A 25,871-nucleotide genomic window follows, 5' to 3' on the forward strand; every position below is an offset into this window, starting at 1 on the left:
GGTGGGGGTAGATTATAGTTAAACGATGTCACTTCTAAGTTTTGAAAACCTGCCCTGAGGCCGTTCGGATCTGTACATTCTTGAGGGGGTTGAGGGGAGACCCCACACTTTCATTGGTAAAGGCATTCACACGCTGGGCGGCCTTGTGTGTGGGGGGGTCATGGTGTCCCCAGCTCCAGCGCACGCAGCAGCGCTGCTCCCCCTGTCCAAAAGGTGTAACCTTCACTTCTGCCAAGCAGCCAACCGCGTGCCGGGGGCGGGGCTTGGGGAGGCGGCGGTGCTCCTCCGCCTGCGGGGCAGCCAGATCCTGCCTCAGAGGAGCTGCGGCGAAAGTTTCCCATCGCCGCTATTGGGGACCAGCGACCAGGGCTGAGCTGCGTGCGGGCAGCCCGGGAGGACTGGACCAGCGCTTTCCTGCCCACTGGCTCATCCCATCCCAAGAGAGAAGCGGGAAGAGCCGGCTGCGCGTTGGGGGGCAGACGGGGACCGCCGGAGGCTGCCTGCACATAGTGGTCTGTGCAGGGGGGAGCGGCTGAGCCCCTGGCCGGCCAGGATTGACCTCCTCGGTGACAGTGTGCGGGACCAAGGGCTTTGCGGAGGAACGGGAGACTGCGTCGGGATGCTGAGGACCAGGGTGAAGCCGGGGGGCCTCCTGGGAGCCCTCCTGGCCGGGCTGCTGCTGACCTGCTCCCTGCTCCGGCTCGACGCTGCAGGTAAGAGAGCAAGAGCGCCCTGGCCCTCGGGGTTGGGGGCTGCGAAGTCAGCCCGTTACCCTCTGTGGCCACGGAAACGTGGCTGGGCATTTATTGAGAGGCGCTCGTGCACTTCAGCGAAACTTTGGGATGCAATTAAACCCCCACCTCATTTCCTAAAGAAAGGAACCGGAAAAGCCCCTTGCCCTTTGCAGATGTCTGGAATGTCGGACTGGGGGAGGGGGCACGGGGTCAGGAGCTGGATTGCTCAGCGCTGGGTGGGGTGTGTCCCCCGGTGCACCCATGTCCTTCTTGGTCAACCCACCGCTGCACACAGCTGGCTGGTCCCCAGGGCTGGGGTGGCCTGTTTTTTAGCATCCATGTAGTTGGAGGGCAGGAGGTCTGATTTTGCTGACACTGCGACCCCCCCCCCCCCCGCCCCCTCTCCTCCCCCCAGTGTACTTTGTAGTGCTATTTTGCCATTTCTATTGTGGTGAGTTCTTTAGGATTGGAAACTGCCAGGTGATTTCACGGCAGTGGATCATTATCGGGGGTTATTAAAGTGTGACCCTGGACTGGGGCTGTTAAAGTGTAACCAATCTAAGCCCCCTTCTCCAAAGTCGTTTTTTAGCGGCGGGGGCTCGGGCTAAAGGAGTCTGCCAGGCTACCTCTGGGCTCTGACTGCATTGTCCAATTCCATGACAGTTCTGTGTGTAACTTTGATAGTGTTGAGTTGAAGATTTTTTTTGTTTGTTTTGTTTAGCGAGTACCACCGACTGTCTCCTATTTTAATGCGAGGACTGGCAGCGTGTCTGGAAAATGGGGATTTTGAGCAATGGTGGGGGCAGCTGTTTTTTTCTTTTTTTTTTACTTTATTGGGTTGCCACTTTGCCATGGCCAAACAATACTCATTGCGATACCTGAAGTGGAGGGGGGTTGGGGTGAGAGGTCCAGGGGGCGGGGTTGGGTATGCATGCTCAGTTCTGCGTATGTATCGTTTTCAAAGTTTTATCACCCAAAGCATTTCTCAGTGTACTGTATTTGTCATCTTGCTGCCCCTCCCATGTGCCCATCCACTGTGCCCCTCCGCCGCTTGGTGCTGTCTTGCTGCCCCTCCTGTGCACCCGATCCACTGTGCCCCCCCCACCTCTTGGTGCTGTCTTGCTGCCCCTCCTGTGCACCCGATCCACTGTGCCCCCCCCCCCTCTTGGTGCTGTCTTGCTGCCCCTCCTGTGCACCCGATCCACTGTGCCACCCCCGCCTCTTGGTGCTGTCTTGCTGCCGCCCCGTGGATCCCATCCACTGTGCACCTCCACCTCTTGGTGCTGTCTTGCTGCCGCCCCGTGGATCCCATCCACTGTGCCCCTCCACCTCTTGGTGCTGTCTTGCTGCCCCTCCTGTGCACCCGATCCACTGTGCCCCCCCCACCACTGTGCCCCCCCACCTCTTGGTGCTGTCTTGCTGCCCCTCCTGTGCACCCGATCCACTGTGCCCCCCCACCTCTCGGTGCTGTCTTGCTGCCCCTCCTGTGCACCCGATCCACTGTGCCCCCCCCCCTCTTGGTGCTGTCTTGCTGCCCCTCCTGTGCACCCGATCCACTGTGCCACCCCCGCCTCTTGGTGCTGTCTTGCTGCCCCCCCCCGTGGATCCCATCCACTGTGCCCCTCCACCTCTTGGTGCTGTCTTGCTCCCCACTGCACCTTTTGATGCTGTTAGCACTCTGTGCCTGCATTTTCCGATCTTAAAGAGACGCCCGAGCTTTCGCACCTCAGTCTGCACACGGCGGGCGGCGTCGGTGCTCGCCCAGTCCCCCTCGCAGCTGCTGCTGCTGGGCTTGGAGTTTGCAGGAAAGATGAGGCGTTTGCGGCGGAATGCCATTGAAATGCGCCGGGGCCGGCGCTGTGTTTGGGAAAGGGCAGCGCTGTGTTTGGGAAAGGGCAGCTTAGAGTGGACGTGCTAATCAATGGGCCGCTGGAGGGGGCGCTCCGTGCCTTTGTGCCTCTCCTAATCCATTTACCTCTCCGCGGGAGGTGACAGATGCGCGAATTCTTGACTTCCTGGGTCCCTGCCTGCTCGCTGCCATTTGTTCGTTTTCCAGGGGAGGAGAGCGCTGGCAGCTTGGGGGGCGGCCTACGGTGCGCCCAGCCCCCGTGCGATGACTTTTCCGCGGGCATTGATGGCTTTCTTTATAAATGCACTCTGGGAGCTCCAGGCGGCGCAGGGATGTGGGCGCTGCTCTGGTTTTCTGGTGCTGGGGGGGGGGGGGGGGGGGTGGAGCGCGGCTGGAGATTCCATGCGAGGACTTGTCCGCGCTTTATTTAAACCGTTTACCGTGTCTCTCTTTAGCGCGCACACAGCTACCCAGAGGCCCCGAGCAGCGTGTTCGTCTGTGCGACAGTGGCTGTAAATCAGCACGGATTCGTACGATATACACAATTACCATTTGGTGCGGGGGGGGGTTAGTGGGTTAATCGGTCACTTGGACGTAGGATTAGCTCTCTTTAAAATGTGTATTGCACAAACCCAACGTTTGCCATCTATGTTTTCGAGATGCGCTGTGGTTGTGGGTACCTCTACCCGAATGTGCACTTTGATACTTTGTCTAATGGCGCTGTGAAGTCTACTTCGGGATCCTTACAATACTACAATAGGGACATAGGCTCAGGGGAGTGCATGTCTTTACGGTAGATCGCAAGGCAAAGTGGGCATCGGGTAATAATGTCGCCATGAAAAAAGTCATCAGGTTGGCGACTTAAAAAAATGCATTAATGCTGCCCTCTCCAGGCTATCAAGCACTTCCCCCAAATATTCTAAGACGGCAGGTAATAATATATAATTATACCCCTCCTAGAATATTTGGGGAAATAAGTTTGCTAGCCAGGAAAAAGTCGCTAGAACCTGACGACTTTTTCACAGGACATTATTGCATGGATCCGCAAAGTGTTGGGGTCCAATATTCAACTGTCAACAATTAAATCGCTGGGCTCCATATCCTCTGCGATGGCGCTCAGTTGTCCTCACAGCTGGGAAGAGTTGCCCACGCGCTACCTCGATGCTTCCCAGGATGGTGAGAAGGGGCCCGTTTTGTTCTTGACTTGCTCCACAGAATCCGTTGTGTGCACCTCATGGAGAAGAAGGCCTGGGTGAAGGCACCCGTAGTCTTCGATGCCTGCGCATAGGCTGTGCCAATCCTCACAGGCAAAGGGGCATGGCAGCAAAGACTATCCAGAGGTCAACCATGGGTGGCGAGGGTGGAATGTGGGTCCCTGCAAGCAATTGCCTGTTTCTGATCCTGCATCACTTACGGGTCACCACCAGGGTGTGAACTGTTCTTCATTGCTCTCTCCCACTTGTCAGTGGCAGGGGAGGCAGACACACTACCCCCTCACATCCCTACCCTGCCCCCCCCTACCAAAGAGCTGCTTTCGCTACTGCCAGTTGTGCCTAGAACACTGCATTGGGGGAGGTATGTGTAATGTACCTCACCGTATAGATGTTGAGGTGGATGCCATGGGCACAATATGGCGGATGTGAAGGGCACAGTGTGGGATGGTGTGAAGGCTGCACTGCACAGTGTGTTATGGTGTGTAGGCTGCAGGGCACACTGATTGCTAGGCCCTAGGGGTACTGTATTATTGTGGTGGCTGCCGTGCACAGTGTGGTGTATTGGAAGGCCAGAGTGTGGGTTTGGTGTGTAGCGGTGCTTTAAATGCGAAGGTGCTTGCACTTCCATTATTTGAAAGGCATAGTGCCACCACTTCTCTTCAGGAAGTCAGGCCAGGTTCGTTCTTGCAGAGGGGCGCCTATGACAAAATGTTGAATATTTCAAGGGCTTTAGGTCTCAGAGAGGCACAGCTCCACCTCACTGATGATGCCCAACAAGGCTGAAACACGTGTATGGGCTTGCTGTTGGTACTTTAGTTCAGAAGGGAATTGCCATAGCAATTGAGTACTGCACTGCCCATGTCTGCAGGACAAAGACTGATATGCAAATGAATATTTCCCATCTGTGAAAGGTACAGTGAGATAAAATGTGGCTGCAGACTCTCGAGTGGGTACCTTCTCAAAGAACAGATCAATGGGCCGTGTTCGTTCTCGCAGAGGGGCGCCCATGGACTATTTTTTTGATTGTTTAAGGGATTTAGGTTTGGTCACCGTAAGTTTCCTGGGGTCATTAACACGGGAACCTTTGCTCACATTGCTCTGAGAGGCACAGCTCCACCTCACTGATGAGGCCCAACCAGGCTGAAACATGTGTATGTGCTTGCTGTTGGTACTCTTGTTCAGAAGGGCATTGCCATAGCATTTCGGTGCTGGACTGCCCATGTGGGCGGGACAAAAACTGATTTGCAATCTATCTGTGAAAGATACAGTGAGCTAAAGTGTGGCTGCAGACTCTCGAGTGGGTGCCTTCCCAAAGAACAGGTCAATGGGTGTGTTCGTTCTCGCAGAGGGGCACCTATGACTACATTTTGATAATTTAATGGACGTGTACTGGTACTTCTCACATGCAAGCAGGTACTTGAGTACCAGCACTTCTGAGTTTTCATTGCAAACATTGGTGTGTATGCTGGGGGGCACAGTGTGTTGGCTGCATTGTTGTTGGTGGGAAGGCCTCAGGGTACAGTGTTGGAGTTCTGAAAGCCTCTCCTCGTGTTATGGTGGATGGGAAGGCCTCCTGACACAGTTTGGTGGGTGCAGAGTCCTCAGAGCAGAGGTTTGTGCAGTTGAAGTTAGGACGTTCATACACAGGAAGTTTCAAGGAGCAGCACATAGCTTTTCCTACAGTAATGCATCTGCAAAAAATGCTTTCATGAACATTTAAGGAAACCTAAAGCATCTTATTAGCTGCGCTCTGTTTCCCCGGACGGTAATAACACATTGCACTGCACGTTCCGAGGAAAGCCAGAAGCTGCAACAATGATGTTAAGCGGCACAACGCTGACATGGAGGATCTGCGTCAGTGACGCAGGAAAGTAATGGCAGTGACGTAGGGGAGATGCAGAGGAGCAGCAGTGGTGATGCAGGCGAGAGAGAATGAGGTAGAGGAGCAGCAGTGGTGATGCAGGCGAGAGAGAATGAGGTAGAGGAGCAGCAGTGGTGATGCAGGCGAGAGAATGAGGTAGAGGAGCAGCAGTGGTGATGCAGGCGAGAGAGAATGAGGTAGAGGAACAGCAGTGGTGATGCAGGCGAGAGAGAATGAGGTAGAGGAGCAGCAGTGGTGATGCAGGCGAGAGAGAATGAGGTACAGGAGCAGCAGTGGTGATGCAGGCGAGAGAATGAGGTAGAGGAGCAGCAGTGGTGATGCAGGCGAGAGAGAATGAGGTAGAGGAGCAGCAGTGGTGATGCAGGCGAGAGAGAATGAGGTAGAGGAGCAGCAGTGGTGATGCAGGCGAGAGAGAATGAGGTACAGGAGCAGCAGTGGTGATGCAGGCGAGAGAATGAGGTAGAGGAGCAGCAGTGGTGATGCAGGCGAGAGAGAATGAGGTAGAGGAGCAGCAGTGGTGATGCAGGCGAGAGAGAATGAGGTAGAGGAGCAGCAGTGGTGATGCAGGCGAGAGAGAATGAGGTAGAGGAGCAGCAGTGGTGATGCAGGCGAGAGAATGAGGTAGAGGAGCAGCAGTGGTGATGCAGGCGAGAGAGAATGAGGTACAGGAGCAGCAGTGGTGATGCAGGCGAGAGAATGAGGTAGAGGAGCAGCAGTGGTGATGCAGGCGAGAGAGAATGAGGTAGAGGAACAGCAGTGGTGATGCAGGCGAGAGAGAATGAGGTAGAGGAGCAGCAGTGGTGATGCAGGCGAGAGAGAATGAGGTAGAGGAACAGCAGTAGCCATAACATTGACAAGTTGTCGCAGTGGCATTTAAGAGAGGTGATAGTATTAGAGGATCATAGTCCTGGTAGGGCAGTGGCAGTAACATAGGGGAGCTGGCGCCCTTATGTAGGTGAGCAGCATTGGCACTGATCGTGACATCCGTGACGTACATGCTCAATAGCAGTAAGGTATAGGAGTATCGGAAGTGACGTAGATCCTGATCAGCTGAAAGAAGAAGTAGCTGGACCTGCTTTTGGGCTAATTGCACAAAAATCCCAGACTCGCTTGAAGTGGAAAAGGTTGCTTTAATGTGACGGTCCACAAGCTAAACTTACAGACTACAGATCAGATCAAATAACAATTAAACAATTTGTGACTTCCTGACCCATATTCCTGCTTTACCCCCCCATCTTCTCCCCCGGGGCCAGGCCTTCTTCAACACCCCTTTGTACGTGCCGGGCTAGCCTGTTCGCTCAAACAGCATCACCCCCCTCCTTTACCACGCTACAACCCCTTTTTGCTTCCCCCAACCATCCTCCAAAGGGCCATGACCCCGGCAACCCCATGCCAACCTCCCCCCAACACCATTCTTCCTCCGACCTACTCTGGGTCCCGTAACCACGCTGACCTGCCACATCAGCAACAACGTGAACCAGTTAACATAACCATTGCCCCACTCTTAATGCCCCAGCCTGTCACACCAACGCCACCCCCCCCATTTAATAGTCCACCCCACATCCTCCAACACCGTCCCCAAACACAAAGGGAAATTTAAAAAAGAGTGAAACGCCACCAACCATTGCTTGCTCCTGACCCTGCCCGGCCCCTTTTAAGCCACCAGGAGAGGGGCAAACCTTCCCATGCCAACTCGCTGGCCTGTGCAGTGCCCAAAAACATCCCGGGGGGCAACGCTTGCGCTTTCTCCCCAGAAGTGCACGTTCCATATAGGTGCTGAACCGCACTCCAGCCCTATGTCGGTGGCAGCAAAGATTGCCTTCAGGTACAGCTGGACACATCTCCATGCAAGCCTATGAGCCCTCTCACATTGCATCCTTCATTTTATTTTTTAAGCCTATCCCATACCTTAATGAAGTCATTATTTAAAAACTGTATTTATGCACTTGGTTGAATAAACAAACTGATTATCAAATCACTATCATGTACTCTGACAGATTCTGCAAGAACACACACAGATCGTCCAAAGTGCTTATTAAATGGCAGTATGGGGGAGCAGCAGGAGTATCGCGGGGTAACAGATATGCATACCAATATACCCACATCTCTACACAACGCAACGACCTAACGATATATGTACACGTGTTATTTGGACAGGTCCAGTCTTTCGATCTATGCTTCATCTCTGGGGGTACACGTTGCTTCCCGCCATTGCTCTATTGCTGTCCAGTCTTGTAGAGATCCAGAAACCTCTGCTAAAGTTTGGGCATATTGATATCATGACCTAGGGGAAATGAACCCTGACAAATCACCTATAGTTAAACACTTGCAGTTTGCGGACTTGCTTGCTGTTTACAGTCTGCACGCACTTCTCCATGAACTGTCCTGGAATAAATAAGGCGTCTTCCTGAGAGAGGGCCAGCGTGTTTCTCTCGATCAGTGATGGTCGGAGCCGCCTGGGAAGAGTACCTTTGCCAGCCTGCCAATGTTTTGCTTCACAGGCGCAGAGAGTGGGATGGGTTTCCTGGTAGGTGTTTGGCTTGGCCAGGCAGTTAAGCGTGCAGAAAAGGAAAGGTTTTTGGGGGAGTGCTTCTGCTCATAAGTCATTTGACAGCGAAACCCTAGAGAACCTTTTTGGAGGCTGGGCACTCCAGAAAGGCCGAATCCAAAGTGGGCTGCAATAGGCCCATTCTTCCGCAGGCGCGGGGCAGATACAATGGCGGCCTTCACGGCAGGCCCAGGCGCAGTCTGGAGTTCACAAGGTGCCAGTGTGCAGCCACGCAGCATGTACTGCTCGCAGGGCCCATCATTGACTCACTCACACCCAGCTCGGGGTGTAAACGCAGCAGCATTATCAAGTGCCGAATGTTCCCGGCGCCTTCTGGGAGCGCGCCTCGCTTCATAAATAGAACTCAGGCTTTGAAACGTGGGTCCTGGAGCTACGCCGTGTATAAATGTGTCGTTTCAAACCAACCTTCACGTGGGATACCACGATTCGTTTCAGGAAACATGGGACCGCCTCTGTTCACCTGGTCGCCCTGTGAACAGTGTAGAGTAGGACCGGAGCCGGTTACATGAGCAGACCTTCCCTAGGAAAAAAAGAACCTCATTTGCATAACGCGTTTCTAGTTCTGTCATAGCTGAGTTCATTGCATACCCGCGCTGCCTGTGTCTTGCGGAGAGGGACTCCGCCCCAGGTATTGTGTAGAATGCAACAGGGAGAGTAAAATATGGACTTCTGTCAGTTAACTGAAGTGGGGGTGGACTGGCAGATGGGACTAATCGGCTCCTAAATGTTGGGACTGTTCTGGGAAGAAATGCCACTGAGTGTTCGGCTAGTGCAGTGCCCGTGAGCACCATAAAGCACATTCCTGCCTTGGCCTCAGGGGCATTCAGAGGACCTCGCATTGAGGTCCGGCGCTCCTGGCTTCACATCTGGCAGGGTTTCTGTGTCCTGCTGCTCCCCACTGGTCCTCTTCTGCCTGTAGCCACGCGTTAAGGGGGTTCTTCCCAGCTTAGACCGAGCACACAGAAGTAAGTCAAGCCTATCTCACAATGTGTGATGTGAACGTTACTATAGAGGAGTGGGTTGTCTCTGGCAAGTTGGGGAGGGGGATACTGCTTAGGGCCCCACAGCCCCCCTTCTCTACAGTAAAACGCAGAACTGCTTTACCTGGCCTTTGTGCATGCTAAAACTGGTGAGGATTGGATAGGCAAAGTAACCAAAGATGTGTGCTTGTCATTGGGACTGCTGCTGCCTCGCTCATCTGCAGACTGTGGATGGTCGTAGCGACGTCCACGCGTTTCGTAGCCAGAGAGATCATACCATGTGGAGGCAGTTTATGGGGGAGGGGATCACGTGATAATCTGCAGATGTTTTTGAATAACACGATTTGTTGTTACAATTTAGTTGTGTGTGTGTGTGTGTGTGTGTGTGTGAGAGATGATATTTTCTCTTGATTCTAGTTCATAGTAATGTCACTCATTAATCTCAGTCCTCACTGCAACAGAACACTTGAACTAGCCAACAATGATGCACTTCCAGCATAAAGTGCTTCAGAGCTTAGGGGTGTCTTCACGCTTCCCTTCCCGCTGCACAATATCTTTGTAATGCATCCACGGAATTCAGTCATCAGGCGTTTAGTTTGTGTATCATGTCGTCAGGTTAATTCAATAGTGTCCTTACACAACCCCTACTATGGCCTACCCACTTTGCCCTCACTGGCTACAACTCCACACCACCCTTCTTCTACATCGTCCATCGTAAGCTAGGTAACTGCTGGCCATCTTGTCTCCTGGGCACCACAGCTCCTGCCCAAGCAAGCACTCCACTCCAGATGTGTTCCCATCACACCGCCCTTCACTAACCATGACCCAAATAAATCCCATTATGGCCTCTGAAACTAGTATTGAGTTGTCAGACCCCTACGATATCTCCTATACTTCAGTGTTCACCTCTGGCATCCTGAACCTGCCAATAGCCATCTCACGGAAACCCTGTGCACATTTTCCACTGCCAATGACATCGCAACAATAGCTGTGGAATCCTTGTGCTAAGACAAGACCAGCATTAGCTCGTGCCTGTGAATCGTAAACTCCTCCAGCTCTGGTGCACAATATGTAACTCTCAACGCCCACTGGCACTAAGACGAGTCAAGACTGGGCAGTTGTATCCCGACTATACATGGCCCTTCACGTGGCACCCCCCCTTGCTAGGTGTCAATTGAAAATCCCTAACCTTTCACCATAAATACAGGGACATCATTTGCGGGTCGCAACTGCCACCCATGAGGACTCCCTTGCTACCCTGGTTGTCTCCCTTGCTACCACCAAAAAAAGAAACCTTCATTTTTTTGTTATTTTTTTGTTTTTAAATGTAAGCTCCTGGCCTGGCTGTGGGCAGTGCCATATGGCTATTGGTTTCTGGAGTAGCTGGCTTTCTTGTTGAGGCCTCTTGAAACAAATAAAAACAGGGAATTGGGGGTTGCACTAGGGTAACACTTTGAGCAGTGACCCTAAGTAAGAAAGAACAGGAATAACAAATATTTCAGGCACACTTCAGGGGTGAATCCTTGATTTAGTCTATTCTTAAACACCTCAACTCAGCTTTTCATCCTTCTGAGGTCGATAAATGAGTACCAAAACAGGTTGGGTGATATTGTATGTATATGTATATTTGTTCTACATATGGCACTTAATCTCAAGTGCTTTATAATAACACATCATTATCATTCGGCCACGGACGTCTGCTTGCATTCACAGTAATTTGGTAATATGGGCCTATACACACTGATATTAACAATACATATGGCGATCCATTCTTGTATGAAATGTCTATCACATTATAGTGATATCGTAACCATATTTTCGTTGTGTACTTAGGAACAAATGCCAATGCTCGGTGATGCCCCTTCCTGTTTTGTCAAGGGCCGAAAGGTCTTGTTCCTTCGCTTCCTGTGACGTCACTTGGAGGTTGGGTGAAATGACATCACTTCCTGTGATGTCATTAGAGGTCAACGGCCATGTGATGTCACTTCCGCCACCCCTGTCATTTTGGTGAAATGACGTCCCTGCATAAACGAACAGAGCTTTTCCAGAGCGCCGTCACTTTTCAGTTTCCTGTGTGGTGGTTACAATCCAATCCTTACCCCCCCTCCCAACAGTGACTTACAAACCCCCATCCCAGACCCTACTTGAAGTAAAGGTACTCTGAGGCTGCCAAAAGGCAGAATGTGATACTTGACAAGCAACTCAACTAACCTATCACCCTTGAGATTTTTTTGTCATGACTTGGCTCCCTCACACTCCCTCACATCTCCATCCAGGCCACCTTTCAGCAGGGTCGAACACAAGCATACAATTGTCTCGGGCACCAATGAAAAAGTGTCCCACAGTTCCAAATGCAATTCATTCCTTTTGTGGCAGACTGTTTCAATTGTACCCATGGGGGAGTTTTTTGATAAAAATGTGATGCTAATCCACACAACATTTAATGTATCTATTTTTGTTACAAATGCCACCATATAACATAGATGCTCACTTATAAAAAATGTTATTTCTAGATGAAACAAATATGCAGGTGGGGTAAGGAAAAAGATACCAAATTGGCGTTACTGCATACAGCGCAATAACAAAGCTTTCAGGTGTTCCCTTCATAGCATGAAGACAAACGAGTACAGAGTCCAGTGTCCATGAGCACTGGGCCCAACATGGCCCCTGAAGTGTCCAACTTGGATATCTCAGCCCTCCTGTCGATTCCACAAAAACACTCAACATACTACTTTGCTTTTTTAGATAATGAGTTCCTTTTATGCCACTTCTCACCGGGATCATACCAAAAAAATGTAGACGCCCAAAATACCGAATATCGAGAATCCCCATTGCAGCACATATATATATATTTGGGCGGTGGGTTAATTTAATTAAAAAGGTAGAGGGCAGTAGGGGATCTCCCTACATACATAAGTGGTAAAATGGTGTTAAAAAATGGGTAATTTTATTTTCGAAATAATCACGTTAAAAGGGCGACATGTTGCAGCACAACCCTTTCCACTCGGGTTTATTGATGGCATTGCAAGACCAGACCCTAGAGAGGTGGTGTGGTAAATGCCCATTTATGTATATAGGTCTCTGGTTTAATCGACCACAGGGGGTGAGAAAATGTCCTCCGGGGTGCTTTTGGCAGGTAATGTCGTTGCCGACCCTTGCCATGAAGGGAAAGGTTGACCACAGAGAAAGGTCGGCCCAAAGGAGTGGAGTGAAAATGTGGTTGTAGATTCAGCTAGAAGCCACTGCGCCCTTCCAATTCCCCCCTCCAGCTTTCTTGTGCAAATTAGTGATTTTTGAGATTTGTGTGGCACTGACTTTTTCTAGCAGTGTAACCGGTGTCAGCGGGACAGGCTTTCTTTAAACCTTTCTGGATGCCTATATATATATATATATATATATATATATATATATATATATATATATACACCCACCCCCCTTCTAACTTTGACAGAAGGAGTATAAAAATGTCTTCATTTTTTCGTGCATATGAAATGGAGCGGGGGAGATGGTTTGCAGTAAGTCATTTTCCCCCTCAAAGTGCCAGCACCCCAACGAATAGTTTTTGTCCCACCACTCCCCTCACTTCCCCATGGGCGCTGGCCCTCAAAAATGCCATTATCAAGTATATGCTGATGGGTTGCTTGTCAGTAGTGTGATTGGTCTGCCTGGAACTCTGCCAAAAGGGTTTGTCCACATTGTCATGTTTAGGTCTAGTTAATTGTGGGGGTTGGTGATTGGTGGAGGGAGTTAGGTTTGTTTCAGTGTATTAAGATTAGTGGAGGGCCATGATGATAATGTAGGAATTGCCATTGTGTGAGGAGGGGTCGGTGCTGCGAGGCCCAGGAGGACCATGGGGTCTGATACAGGCCAAATGGTCCATTGGATTGGCCAGTGACTCAAACCTAGTGTCCCCCAAGACACTGCGTTATTCTCTTTCTGTCGGTGTTCGTATGGATGTGAGTGTCTGTGCTGTGATAGTCAGTGACATCATAGCTGTGTGGTCACCTGCAGAAGGTTACCAGGACAGTCAGTTGGAGCTGGGGACCGGGTTAGTGGGAGCCGTAACCTGAATAAAGGATCTCGTTTGTTGAACCTTCCTGATGACTCCAGCGTGATCTGTACAAGGATGCTACACTTGGCTTTGCTAGGGGAGTGGGAGGGAGCAGCGGGGTGAGACCAGTGTAATTATTTATTACTTGCCGGTAAGGGAGTTGGGTACAGAGGTCAAGCCGGGGGATCACCAATGTTTGTGAGTTTAGGCCTGTCCCTTTAAAGCCGTATTTTATACACAAGGGCAGCAGGTATGGCAGTCGCTCTGTCTGATGCCAGCGTATCCCTACTCTAAGTGCAGGAGCTGCCATTTGCTGATCTGTGAGAAGGTAACTCGCACGTCAAGGGCTCGTCTCTGACCTTGGGCCAGCCGGCACCTCCTAGATTCCAACCCCACCCACCCACCCACCCAGGCCTTCCTGCACTACTATCATCATAGCAACACAGTGATTAGAAGCAAAAAGAATTCAGCAAGAAGTCGTATATTAAACAAGTAGATCTTCTTTCATTGAAAAGAAGAAATAAAAAGCGTTAAGCATTTCATATAATAGCATGCAAACGTGCAAAATGCATCTTCCATAACTGAACTTCTTATGTTCAATGCCACTGACGACCTATAATCGAGGGAAGAATTATCTTTTTTACTCCCTATCTAGCATATATGGCACACAATGATTCACCACTTTGCAGGTCTTTTGGAAATGCTGCAGATTGACTTTGCTGTGATTATAGTGATACATGTGCTGTGATTACATAACGTTGATTATGTTTTGTAATGCATATTCTCTGTGAAGCACTTTAGTTAAAAGCGCTACATAAAATTCAATAAATACAAATACAGTGTTGAAAACCTGTATTTGTGCATTGAGCATTCAAAATTGCTGACAAGAATGTTTCGGATTACAGGGGTTGTGTAGTGGCAATAGTTCACAAACTTGTAACAAGAGCAAGCCGTGCGCACCCGTTTATCTTTTTCTATATGAACTGCCATTCAGCAAGATTAAAGCACTGTCATTTTATATATTTATTTATATATTTATTTATTTGGCATTTGTGGAGCGCGCCGAACCCTTAGGTATCTGGCCGCCAGACAGTACGCAGTGAATACAGGCATCACAACAAGGCATGCAGAGAAACAGTTCTGTTATATTTACATTGCAACTATTTGCAATATTTGCAAACGAATAGAGGATCATAAATACCAGTTATGTTGGATATCAACAGTATGTGCAGGCAGATCATAGGTAGAGAATGGTCAAGGATGGAGGGGTGCAGAACTACGGGTTGTGGGTCGATAGTTGTTTTAAACACCTTTTTAAGTTTGTGCCCTCACTGAATTCTTTGCAACCAACGCTCATGCAGGCAGTGAAATAACAACTACATGGATTGCACTGGTCCCTTTCCCCTGCTGCATTTGTGGCAACAACTCGGGCCGGTTTCCAGCATCCTGTCACGCAGAGGCGTTGTATGTGGGGGCTGAGGGGACTATAGCCTCGAGACTTGTCATTGTAGCCCCGGATAGAACCTCGGGGGAACTCAGGGGCTACAAGAAAAAGGCTAGCTAGCCCCGAGTCCCAACAGTCCGTACACTATGGTAGCCCCACTTTTTTTCAGACCTATCCACACACCTGCAGTCTTGACCCCTAATTCTAGGAGTAGTCTGGCACTGAAAAGGGCTCCTTTGATGGGCTGAGAATTATTCTTGAGTCACTATGTTCATATAGTGTACGCGTCTTTCTGTTTATGCAACGATGGATTGACTGACTGGACTGGCTCCTTCCAGGGGGCTGAGCAGTGGGCAGCATGCACGGACAGAAAACACACACCAGGCAACCTTTGGAGAAAAAACTGGCCACATGTATTACGTGTTGTCCAACTTAAATGTGACCTGATGAAACGGGATTCTCAACAGAAGAAGAAAAATCATTACATTGCGGTACCAGGAGACCCCCACACCCTGGATCGATACTGACTGCATCCTGATCCTGTCCCAATACCCCTACCAGCCCTCAGACACCCAGCGAGAGGCAGCCAACCTACACCAGAGGCCAACCACCAGGAACAGGGGGCCCCCAAAGGGGAAACTCGCCATTCTATCAGACCACCACCACATGCCACAGGATCCAGGACCTACCGGTTCAGGGCACCCCCCCATCCCAAGTGGTATGTATGAAAGCCAAGAAATTCTGCAACAATAGTTCAGTTCCATGCTCTGACAGGTGCACACCATCACAATGCCCGTATCAATCCATTGGCCACAGTCCTGATTGCCCCATGTCAGGATGCAAGCCGGGCCAGCCCCCTCTTCAGTTTGCCGGTAGAAATGTTCAAAAGATGCACAATCCGAGGAACAATTTGCGACCAGGCAATGATTGCACGAGGGCAGAACCTGCTCCTACAAGAGAAAAGAGATACCAAGAGATGTTCCTCTGTATGCAGCATAACCGGATCTGGCATCTTCCGCCAGGTGCTCTCATCACAGTATCATGAAACTGCTGCAGATGCAAGCCCCCTACCCCAATCCACCAAACCCAGGCATCTGGACCTTACAACAGACCAGGCCTTGCTCTGGCCCTTCGCTCCGTCCTGCTGATGAACTAGTGACCAAGGTCCATACAACACGCCTTGGGACCTTCCTCTAAAGGGATGAAAGCATGCAACGTGAGCTATACAAAGCCTGGCATCTCAAAAGCCAGCCTGCATTGGGGAACTGCACCCCACGCTACTGAATCTTCGGAACTCTGCACAACAGTTGATGCCAAATGTAACGCTTGAATGCATTTGACTTGCATCTCCCCAGCTTCAAAATCTGGCTGGGGTCTAAAAGTGAGGGGCACAACCCAACACTTCGAGTCCCTGCCCTGCTAACGCTTTTTCAAGAATCTTAAGAAATTGAAGGCAAGACAAGCTGAAGCCATCCTGATGTAAGAATAACGGACCAGCCCCCTCCCCTCTTGCCAATTATTAGTCATATATGACCCGTACAGGAGATAACAGTGAATTCAGGTATGTGCTTAGCTGTATCGTTGATCCCTTACCCACCTGATCGGTCTTGGGTTGCCTGACCCAAAGAGGCACCGTCGTACTGGCACTGGAAATATTGCAGCGTGCCAGCCCCCGACACTTGTCATGAATGGATGCCCTAACTCACCAATGCGGATGGCCCCGAAAAAGGCCGTAACAAATGCTGCCCTGAAAAGCAAATATTCGTATTTGTCCCGACAAATCCCTCCCAAGGCTGCAAAGATTTCCCGCAACTTCATTGGGTCCAAAGGCCTCCTGCCATCCCTCTGTGGCCCCTGCAGCCTGCCCCAACCTGACGAGGCCTTGCGTATAGCAAAGTTCACTGCCGGGGTGTCTACCCCCTGCTGACCTGTGAAATACCACACTGCAGCTGTGTGTCTCCTTACTAGAGCACTGGACACCCCCAAAACCATTATATTAAAAAAAGACAGTCACAATGCAGCACAGATGCCCTGTTAACGGTCCCCTCATAGGCTACATTTTGATTTTGCTGCCAAAGAACCAGAGCGAGAGCAATGGGGAGGGAGCATCTCTGGGGAAAGGTCCTCCTCCCTTCTGCCGTCAGGTGCAACCGCAGCCACCCCTTCATCTTAACACGAGCCCTAGCATTGGCGTTCACAGCATTGTTATTAACACCAGAGACCTGCTGTGCACAAAGCACATGCTGGACATGAGACACAGCAAGGCGCGCTTCCTTGGGAATCTCAGAAGCAAGGGACAAGCCGCTTGCTGATTGCTGAGAGGCTGAACTACAGACTTGCTGCGTGACCAGAAAACCATACTCTTTCTTGTTCCGAAGCACCTCCTCCCAGACTGTCGATAACACTACAATTGGGAACAGCACAAGACATTTCACATTACGCACCAGACCGGACATCAGCCATTCAGGAGGCTGTTCTTTCCTGCCTCACATGGGACCTAAAATTGCTCTGAAACCCAAACTGGCTGTTGCATCTGTATTTAAACCCATCTGGACATTTGATCTCTCTCTGAGGCCATATGCTAGACCCATTAAAATTAGACAGGAATGTCGCCCAGATGGTCAAATCCACCTTCTCCTCTTGCAACAACCTTGTATGATGATGTTATTGTCAGTCCCCTCATTGGCCCTGCAATGTACCTGAAAAAGGGCCCGTCGATAGGAATAATAGGCATGGCGTAGTTCAGTTGTCCCACCAACCTCTGGATCTCCCCCGAGGTCACCTTCTTAGCAGAACACAGCACTGCACAGACTCGGGGAATTCCTGCACCCTTCCCGATGGCAAATGACATTCACCATGCACTGAATCGATCTCAGTACTTAGCAATGTCAGTGAGGTCATCGGACCCTCCGTCTTGTCCGCAGCAAAGAGCACCCATAGCCTGTTGGCTACCACCTGAAAAGCCTGCAGTGTAGGCTTGCACTGGCATGTACTCTGTGCCCCAAGAAGAGAACATTGGGCCTCGTTCCAAGTTTGCTGGTACAGTAACAGCGGTACCGCTAAGCTTGCTGGTACCGTTGTTACCGTACCGGCAAGCTACAAGTTCTGCTCGCGGGGTGCCTTTTTTTCGCCAGCCAGGTCTGACCTGCACCCACGAGCAGACCATGCCGGGTGCACCGGCACCATTCTGAATGATGCTGGTGCATCCGTCCTTTCCATTCCCATTGAGCCCTATCAGGCTCAATGGGAATGGGGAGCATTTTTTACCGGCGCCCGGGAATGGGCAATTACCGGGTCCGGCGGGCCATAATGACCCGGTAATTGCCCATTGCTGGGCGCCAGCAAATAATTATACCGGTGGCAACCGTGCCTGTCTTACCGGCACGGCTACCGCCGGTATCGTGATGAGGTCCATTGTCTAAATAATGTACCCCCTTGACCGCCCACACTGTAGTCCATTTCTGAAATCTGCTGAAGTTTTCAAAATAGCTGCAAGAGACCACCCCATAGGCATGCATGTGTCATAACAGAAGAGCCTAGCCTTAAAAAAAAATGTTTTTATTGTATATGGTTAAGAAAAAACCATTACAAAGAACATCATAATACATCACATTAAAAAATATAAATTCCTAAAAGGTACACAGAAGCCATTTTTAAGAAAAAACACATTATTAAATTCATCACCATCCTGTTTAAAGGTTAATAAAATCCATATTACATAAAATCTCAAATTCATCATATTTTTTTAAATACAATAAAACCGAATTCTAAAAAAATACAAATACAACCTTTCATCAATTCATGAACTGCCTAATTGCAGGGAGTTAAAAAAAAAAACAGCAACAGCAAAGCGATGAGAATTTGTTACACCACTGAGGCAGCGTCTCCACAAGTTGTCATCCTCTGACCATTTTACCAAAAAGAATACTTTTGAAAGATATTTCATACTTAGACATTCAAGCGCACTGCAGTACATAATTAGGTGTTTAGTTATTTCAATACAGTCGTTTATTTTGCAGTACCTACAAGTTGCAGACTCAATAGTGACCAAACCGCTTCGACATCCCTTGTTGGCAACAAATCCCAATGAAAACGGAAATAGCTAGAACGGTGGTAACGGTTTGGAAACGGAATTAAATACAGTGCAAGTGATCCTCTTTTCTTATGTTCATAGACAAGATGTCTTCATGAGGAATAACCACGAAAGTTTTCTACGTAATTACCCAAACATCATCAAACAAGGCCTTCTTCACTTTCATGGGGGGTCCTATCCAGGAGTAGCTCATTCGAAATAGTGACACATTTCTCCTTCCAATATACAACACATCTTGCAGATCCTACCAGAAGAAAATTGGCCATACATTTATTTAATTCTGCATATAATGTGTCCAACATTGGTGAAAGTGTTCCTAAACAGGGAAAGCAGTCTCCAAAGAATTCTCACCTGTAAGGAAGATGAGCCCAACTCAAATCCGATGGCTGCCAAAGGAACAGCATTTGAAACATTTAAAATACACCTCCAGAATGCAGCTTCCAATCGATCCAACTGTAATGGAACAACATCATCCCATACTTCCATTCCATAGATTAATGTGGGCACCGCCTTTCCTTTAATGTGATGCCAGGGGACCACCCCGGTGGTGATAGTGCATGGTACAAATATCCTTTAACATTAACATTCATAAAAGGTAATGGCTGGCTCAATACAGAACTGGCCGCCTTTTTCGAACTTATTTTAAAAGCTGGTCAGAAAGACATCTAGCGAGTGATGTTTGAATTTATAGGCTTTGATGTAATATGAAAATGTAAGTACACCGCGTTCAAACTGTATTTAATTATTGTTTGTTCAAAGACCCATGACGTTTTTTTCCTTTTGACACTGCTAGGATTTTGATCTTGACTGGATTAATTATAAGGTCATTGAGCCCAACATAAGAGAGTGCAGATAAAAGTGTCTCTACCCCTGTCTTGGTGTTGTCCATTAAAAGAAAATCCCCCACATATGCTATCCACGGAATCGCATAGAAGCCCATCCTCGGGAAACAGATGCATGAGGAGAGAGGTGTTCTGCAATGTCTGGCACATATAGATCAAAGAGGACAGGGGCCAAAACACAGCCCTGCCTAAAGCCAGAGGGAGTTTCAATCTGTTCAGACACATCTCCTTCCTTGTTTAATCTAACTCTTATTCCTTTCTCCTCATGTAAACCCCTAATTAACAAAAGCAGGCTGCTAGGCAGATCCCATGAATACAATTTTGACCATAGCCTTCTGTGGTCGAGCCTGTCAAAAACAGCCGATAGGCCACATAAGTACATCTGGAGGGATCGGCCCATGTGTGTTCTTGTGTCATCCTAGTGATGAAACCACTCAGGTTTGTGGAATGTCGACGCAAAAATCCTGTCTGTAGTTTACTTAACCTACCCGGGCAATGTGCCCAATTCTCCAAATGTTAATAGGAGAGATGCTCATCTACTTGAAAACCCAGTAGGTGATAATCGTCTGGATGGACCAGAAGGAGACGAAAAGCGGATTCGACATATGCATTGGCCAACAGAGCACCCTTCCCCAGCTGCTTAAGCTGAGAGAGCGTCTTGTTGAAGTAAGCATGCCACACCGTGCACATGCATTCCTCTATAGCATCTGTCTCAGAAGAACTCTTGAGAATCGAGCAGAATTTACCCTACTCTTTCTCGGGCACCACGCTCAAAGGGGAACAAACAAATTCCTTAAATGACACGCACAAGAAAGGGCCCCCTATTCTCCCTGAACATTTCTCTTCTCCTTTTCAACTTTTGCCCTCTCCACATCTGGCTTCCTGAGAGCCAAAACCTGGTTGTCGGGGATGGCCGGAATAGACATCCCTGCCACTGTGATATGAAAACTGCATGAAAAATCTGATACCCACACCAAAGCATTATTGACATTTGGATACTCGTTCGCCCATACTCGCAGAAGATCGACCCGGGCTGGTGTAGACCACCCCCCCCCCCCCGCCATCTGCTCAATACTTCACTTGCTCCCTTGGGCTGCTCCCTTCTACTTATGCTCTTTCTCTTTCTCTTTTGCTGCTTGTGGTTATGGACTTCCGGGGCTACACAGAGACAGCAGAAGGGCCTTGTTCTTTGCTCCCCTGGCCATGGAGAGGTCCAACCAAGAGGCTGGGGAGAGCATTGGCCCCATGGAGATGACCAAGGGGGGTGGAGCCCAGTAACCATGACACCCCCCCCATGCCTGACCTATCTTATGCCAAGCCATGCCCTGGATGGGTGCCTTGTTTCCCCAGGTAGGGACGCTATTCGTGGCCCCAGCCCTTCACCGGCCAGCGACTGACTCCCACCAGTACTTGGTTCCACTGGATTCCTTGTGGCCACTGGTCCCCTGGATGGGGCTGCTACTATGCTCGCCCCCTCTGCCTGCCTTGACCCTGACCCACCTCTGGGGTTTCCTGGCTCGACCCCCCCAGTAACGGCAGGGGGAGGCTGCACGGATCCAGCCACTGGGGCTGCAGGGACCATCACAGTCGAGGGACACTGTGTGGTTGTCCCTCTCTTAACCGACTTCTGCTTCTTTAATGGCAGAAATGCCTCTTTGGGGGAAATACTTTAAGGCCTACCTACCGAAGGACGTATCCTCTGATGCCTTTTCGCTGCCCCCAGGTTGTGCTGTTTGCTCCTGAATACCCCCTGCCTTCCTTAATTGTGACATTACAGTATCCATCCCCCTCTCCTGTATTTTAGCAAAATGTGACCCAAATATAGCTGCATTCATCATGAATGCTGTAGAATCGTACAGTGCCGGGAGGGGGAAGAGCAGGTCGGACGCAGCTTGCAAGCTTTCCGTGGGAGGGGAGAGGGTGGCCGGCCTAGCGTGTTGCACCATCACTGTGCGCAAAGAGGAGGCGGTCCGCGGCCGAGCACTGCGCGCTCCACCCATGCTGCTCCGATCTGCCCAACCTAGTTATCCCCTCATTCGGAGGGTTCTTACCTCCGAGAGGTGCCCTGAAAAACTTTACATAGAATTCAGAACATACCTTGCAAGAGGGGTTTATGGTAGCAACAAATACTCTCCTTTTCTGTTAATATTGACTTGATGCTGTGTACCCCTAAAACTCCTACTTTCTCTGGAAACAATTGGCAATACCGGCTCAGTTGAAAGCTGGATGACATGTTAACCCGTGGGAAAAATTAAGATAGTTCCATTCTGAATGAAAAAGATCACCACGTCCTAATTTAATTTCTCACACATTAATTCATAAATGCTGTCTTGATCCCCAAAGAATATGTAGTCTGACGGTCTCATTACCGCAGCATGCACCAGAAAAGAATGTGAATACACAAAATAACTTGCACTTTGAGGGAGAAAGTGCAGAGGATCAGAGGTTGCCCTTGGTCCTCTCACACTCGTAACAACTTTAGAACGTTTGCGTCCATTTTGAGATCTTATGATAGGACAGCCAGGGTCCTCATGACCGATGGCTCATTATGATAAGGTAATCATGCATGCCGTGGTGGGCTGTACTGGGTAGTACGACCCCCCACCCCCACACCCTCACCTACAGGCCCAAATCAAGTGAGGGCCTGACGACGTTGGTGGGACATTACCATCTTGATTTCATCCTGTACATCAGCAAGGTGCTAATGAGGCAGTAACGGTGGCTGCTGTGTGCCAAGTGAATTGAGGGCCTTCATCGTGGGCCTAGGCCGGCCCCAGAATCGCCCTAATATTCACTCTAGTTGGCTGTTTCGGCAGAACTTCTAAGGAATTCCTCTGACAGTTTCAGGGTAACTTTATGAAAATTCATGCTGATGAAATGTTGCTGTAAACATTGGCTTCAAGAGGCAATACCCTTTCCAGCACACGTTCAAAGCTAACGAAGTACCGTCTTCTTTTTTTTAACTTATCGGTGCAACATTGACAGTCCTTGAAGATCTAGCATTAAAAAAGCCCTTGAAATTCAGCGAAAATGTTTTGTTCTGTCAGAGTTAAGATGATCATATTCGTCACAGCAAAACCCATGACACTCAGCCCCTCCCTGTAGATTTCCCCCTGATGTTATGTTTTATCTCATTGTTGATCCCTGCTGTGATCCCATGTATGTGCTCACGGATTGATTAATGGGGGGGGGGGGGCAATCCGACTTACTACGTTTGTCAACACTGCTCACACCTTCTGAACTTCCTTGATTTTATTGCAATGAATCGATCGTCTTAGCTGATATATATATGATGTCTGGCTATATCCCCTTTCTGCGCTGTACTGCTACTGGCCAATAGCCCAATTCCATGTAACATACAGATACTGCCATTGTTCAGTGTGTGCGGAACCTGCCGTCCTGCCTGTTTTTTCCACGCTGTTGGATTCCAGACTTTGGCAAGGTCTGCTGAAAACCACTGACACGGCGGGGCACGGAGAACCCATGCTCCCTGGAAGGAATGCCATGCTTTTATTAGTGTGTACAATGGCAGACATTGAAGCTGCCTGCATTGTGACTGCTTGTTGAGAATGCGGAGCTTTAAAACCTGAGACCCAATCAGAGTCCACCTACTGCCACGGCCTGCCCCAAGGCAAGCCACTTAACCTCACAGTAATGTAAGGCAACCTCCCTTCTCAGTTCAATGGCAAGGAGTCACTGCGTCTCTTGAGGCTTCCCCAGCAGACAGAGATGGGGATTGTACGCTTGACTTGTATGATGGAAGCGAGACGTGAGTGTGGCAGATGTTAAGTGCCTTCCCAGCCTGTGCTGGCACACAGGACAATGCATTTCTGGAACACAATGTTCTCTGTTGGGCACGTCCTCACAGACCATGGCACGGTATTCCCGGGACCCTAACCTGGACATTCTGTGATCTACCACAACTTACGTTTTAAATATGTGTCGGGGGGAAAACATGTTTAGCAGTCTTATACTTAGTTTAGCTTAGATCTTGCCAGTTATCCTACCATTTCAACACAGTGAAGTGAAGAAAGCAAAAATGAAGCCCCAGCTTCCGCCATCTTTAATTCTCTTAGACTTTCATGATCGGCAAAATGGCGTTTACTCTTGGAAGGGGGGTACATTATTAGCATCCGACAGGGCTAACACTGAGGTTTTAAATGTTGTCTCACGAGCCACCGCACCAAATTCTCTGACCCGTGATCTGTTGCCAATCCATAATCCGGATGCTTTTTATTTTGCTTTGAGGCCCAGTTCTGATGACGGCGCAGTGTGTGTGGCAATTACCATGATGCATTGCACCATTTCCGGATGCCCAGGGTACCACACCACTCTGAAATATTGTATGGTACGAAGATGCCGTGAAGGCTTACAAATGTTCTAAGAATTTAAGACTGTGAGGTGTATCGTGGTGTAAGCAGCATTTTCAGTTTTCGTCTCTAAATCGGTAATAGCTAAAAATGCTTTGAGGTCGGTTGCATATAATTCACTGATTCCAAACGTCACATTTGATATTAACGGTGGCGGGAATAGTATGGTTGATGTAACTAATATGTGATGTGTGTAAGGGTGCCGAAGGAGGAGACTGGCACACAGGAGACATGTTTCTGGCTATAGACTTTTATGGTAAAATAAAAGAGAAAACCCTGTCTGACCCTGATTGCAAGAGGGTTTCCGCGCCTCAAATAATACTATGGAGTGAGTCAAGAGGTCGGTCTAAAGCAAAGAGTTCACAGTTCTGTGTCCAAAACCTATTTCTGACCCTTACACTATATGCACAACTAAAGAAAAGGGTAGGTCTTCTTGATGTAGAAGAATGGTTTCTTTATTCAGGATGATAACTAAGTCACTTTAGGGTGATTCAAAATGAAATGTTCTTATGGGATACAAATCAAGTCTCAAAAAGGTTTCCTTGGATTGAGTTTCCAATAAGGCAAATAGAACAAAGAGTCTCACATCTTAACAATGTCAAGAGAAGGGCCCACTCATCTTGATCCCTTTACAATGTCCACAAACACCAGGGGATATGTCTCCCATCTACTGGTCTTTTCCACAATGCTCACTGTGTTCCCAGCCTACCTGGTTCACTATCCTGCCAGGCACTGTGACTATAACAAAGGTTTTGGGTGTAGTTCGTTATTGGGTGTGGATCTCTATTCCTTCTTGGATTTTCCTGATTCTTAATAGTTTGTGCCCGGTTCACTATCCAGCAAGGTATTCTTGTTGTCGGTCCCAGACTCCTGTGGTATTGGTTTTTCTCTCTTTGTTCCCAGACCCCTTTGGTTTCTTGCTCTTGGGTCCCACCCCCCTTTGGCTTCTTTCTCTCTGGTCCCAGAACCATTTGGCTTCTTTCTCTCTGTTCTCAGACCCCTTTGGCTTCTTGCCCTTGGGTCCCAGACCCCTTTGGCTTTTTGCTCTCTTGATGTGGGCAGCCCTGGTCTTCCATGCTACTAGGGACTGCCACAAAGAAGATGGCTCTGGTGGACACTCCTTATCATCCTTATCGGATGCGGGTCCCTGACCCATGTTCCACTGCATAGTCCCTCAGGGTTCCCAGCAAGCCTCAGTTTCCTAACCTGTCTCTGGTTGCTCACCAGTCTGTTGGCCGCTTCTGGGTCTCTCACCCCCGTTTGGAGCCCTCCTCCTGAGTGTGAGTACTGCAGCGGCTTTCTGCTTTTGGGCATTGCGTCCCAGGTGGACCACACTCTCCAGCTCTCTCGATCATCTTTGATGATGGGAAAGCATCCTGTGCTTGGTTGCTTCGCTCGGCTCCGGGCTACTGGCTCGGCAGCTCCTGGTTCTTCCAGGGAGGCTCTCTCGCTGAGTTTGAATTTTTTTCTTCTATTTCAATCATGTATTGGCCAAAAGGAAGTCCAAAAGACTAGACTGCTAATTATGATTCTCAGAGGTGCTCTCTATGCTTCTGCACCTCCTACTTGTCTCAGTACTGATCTTGAGGACTCCTAGTGATTCATAAAGTCATAGTGAGTCATCCTCATAAAACGGCTCCATGATACCCTGGTTATCTCGCAGCGGGCACTGGATTGGCTGACCTCTTTCCTAACTGACCGTTCGCCCCAGGTTATTCTGGGCACCTTCTCCTCGCCTAACTCTTTCTCCACCTGTGGGGTCCCCCAGGGCTCCAAACCTCTCACCCTGGCTTTTTGAACTCTTACCTTGCTCAGGTGGCACTCCTCATTTCCTCCTTCTCCC

General features: G+C 49.3%; 1 protein-coding gene across 1 annotated transcript in view; it reads left to right on the forward strand.

Moving 5' to 3' along the window:
- Positions 1-302: 302 nt before the first annotated feature.
- ROR2 (receptor tyrosine kinase like orphan receptor 2) overlaps positions 303-25,871 on the forward strand; it is a 305,482-nt gene continuing 279,913 nt past the window's right edge. The window contains exon 1 of the mRNA XM_069625636.1: positions 303-713. Within this exon, the coding sequence (XP_069481737.1) occupies positions 620-713 (94 nt within the window). The 5' untranslated portion in view covers positions 303-619. The remainder of the gene's footprint in view (positions 714-25,871) is intronic.

The sequence above is a fragment of the Ambystoma mexicanum genome, chromosome 6p (genome assembly GCF_040938575.1).
Source record: "Ambystoma mexicanum isolate Mex_15411 chromosome 6p, UKY_AmexF1_1, whole genome shotgun sequence".
NCBI lineage: Eukaryota > Metazoa > Chordata > Amphibia > Caudata > Ambystomatidae > Ambystoma > Ambystoma mexicanum.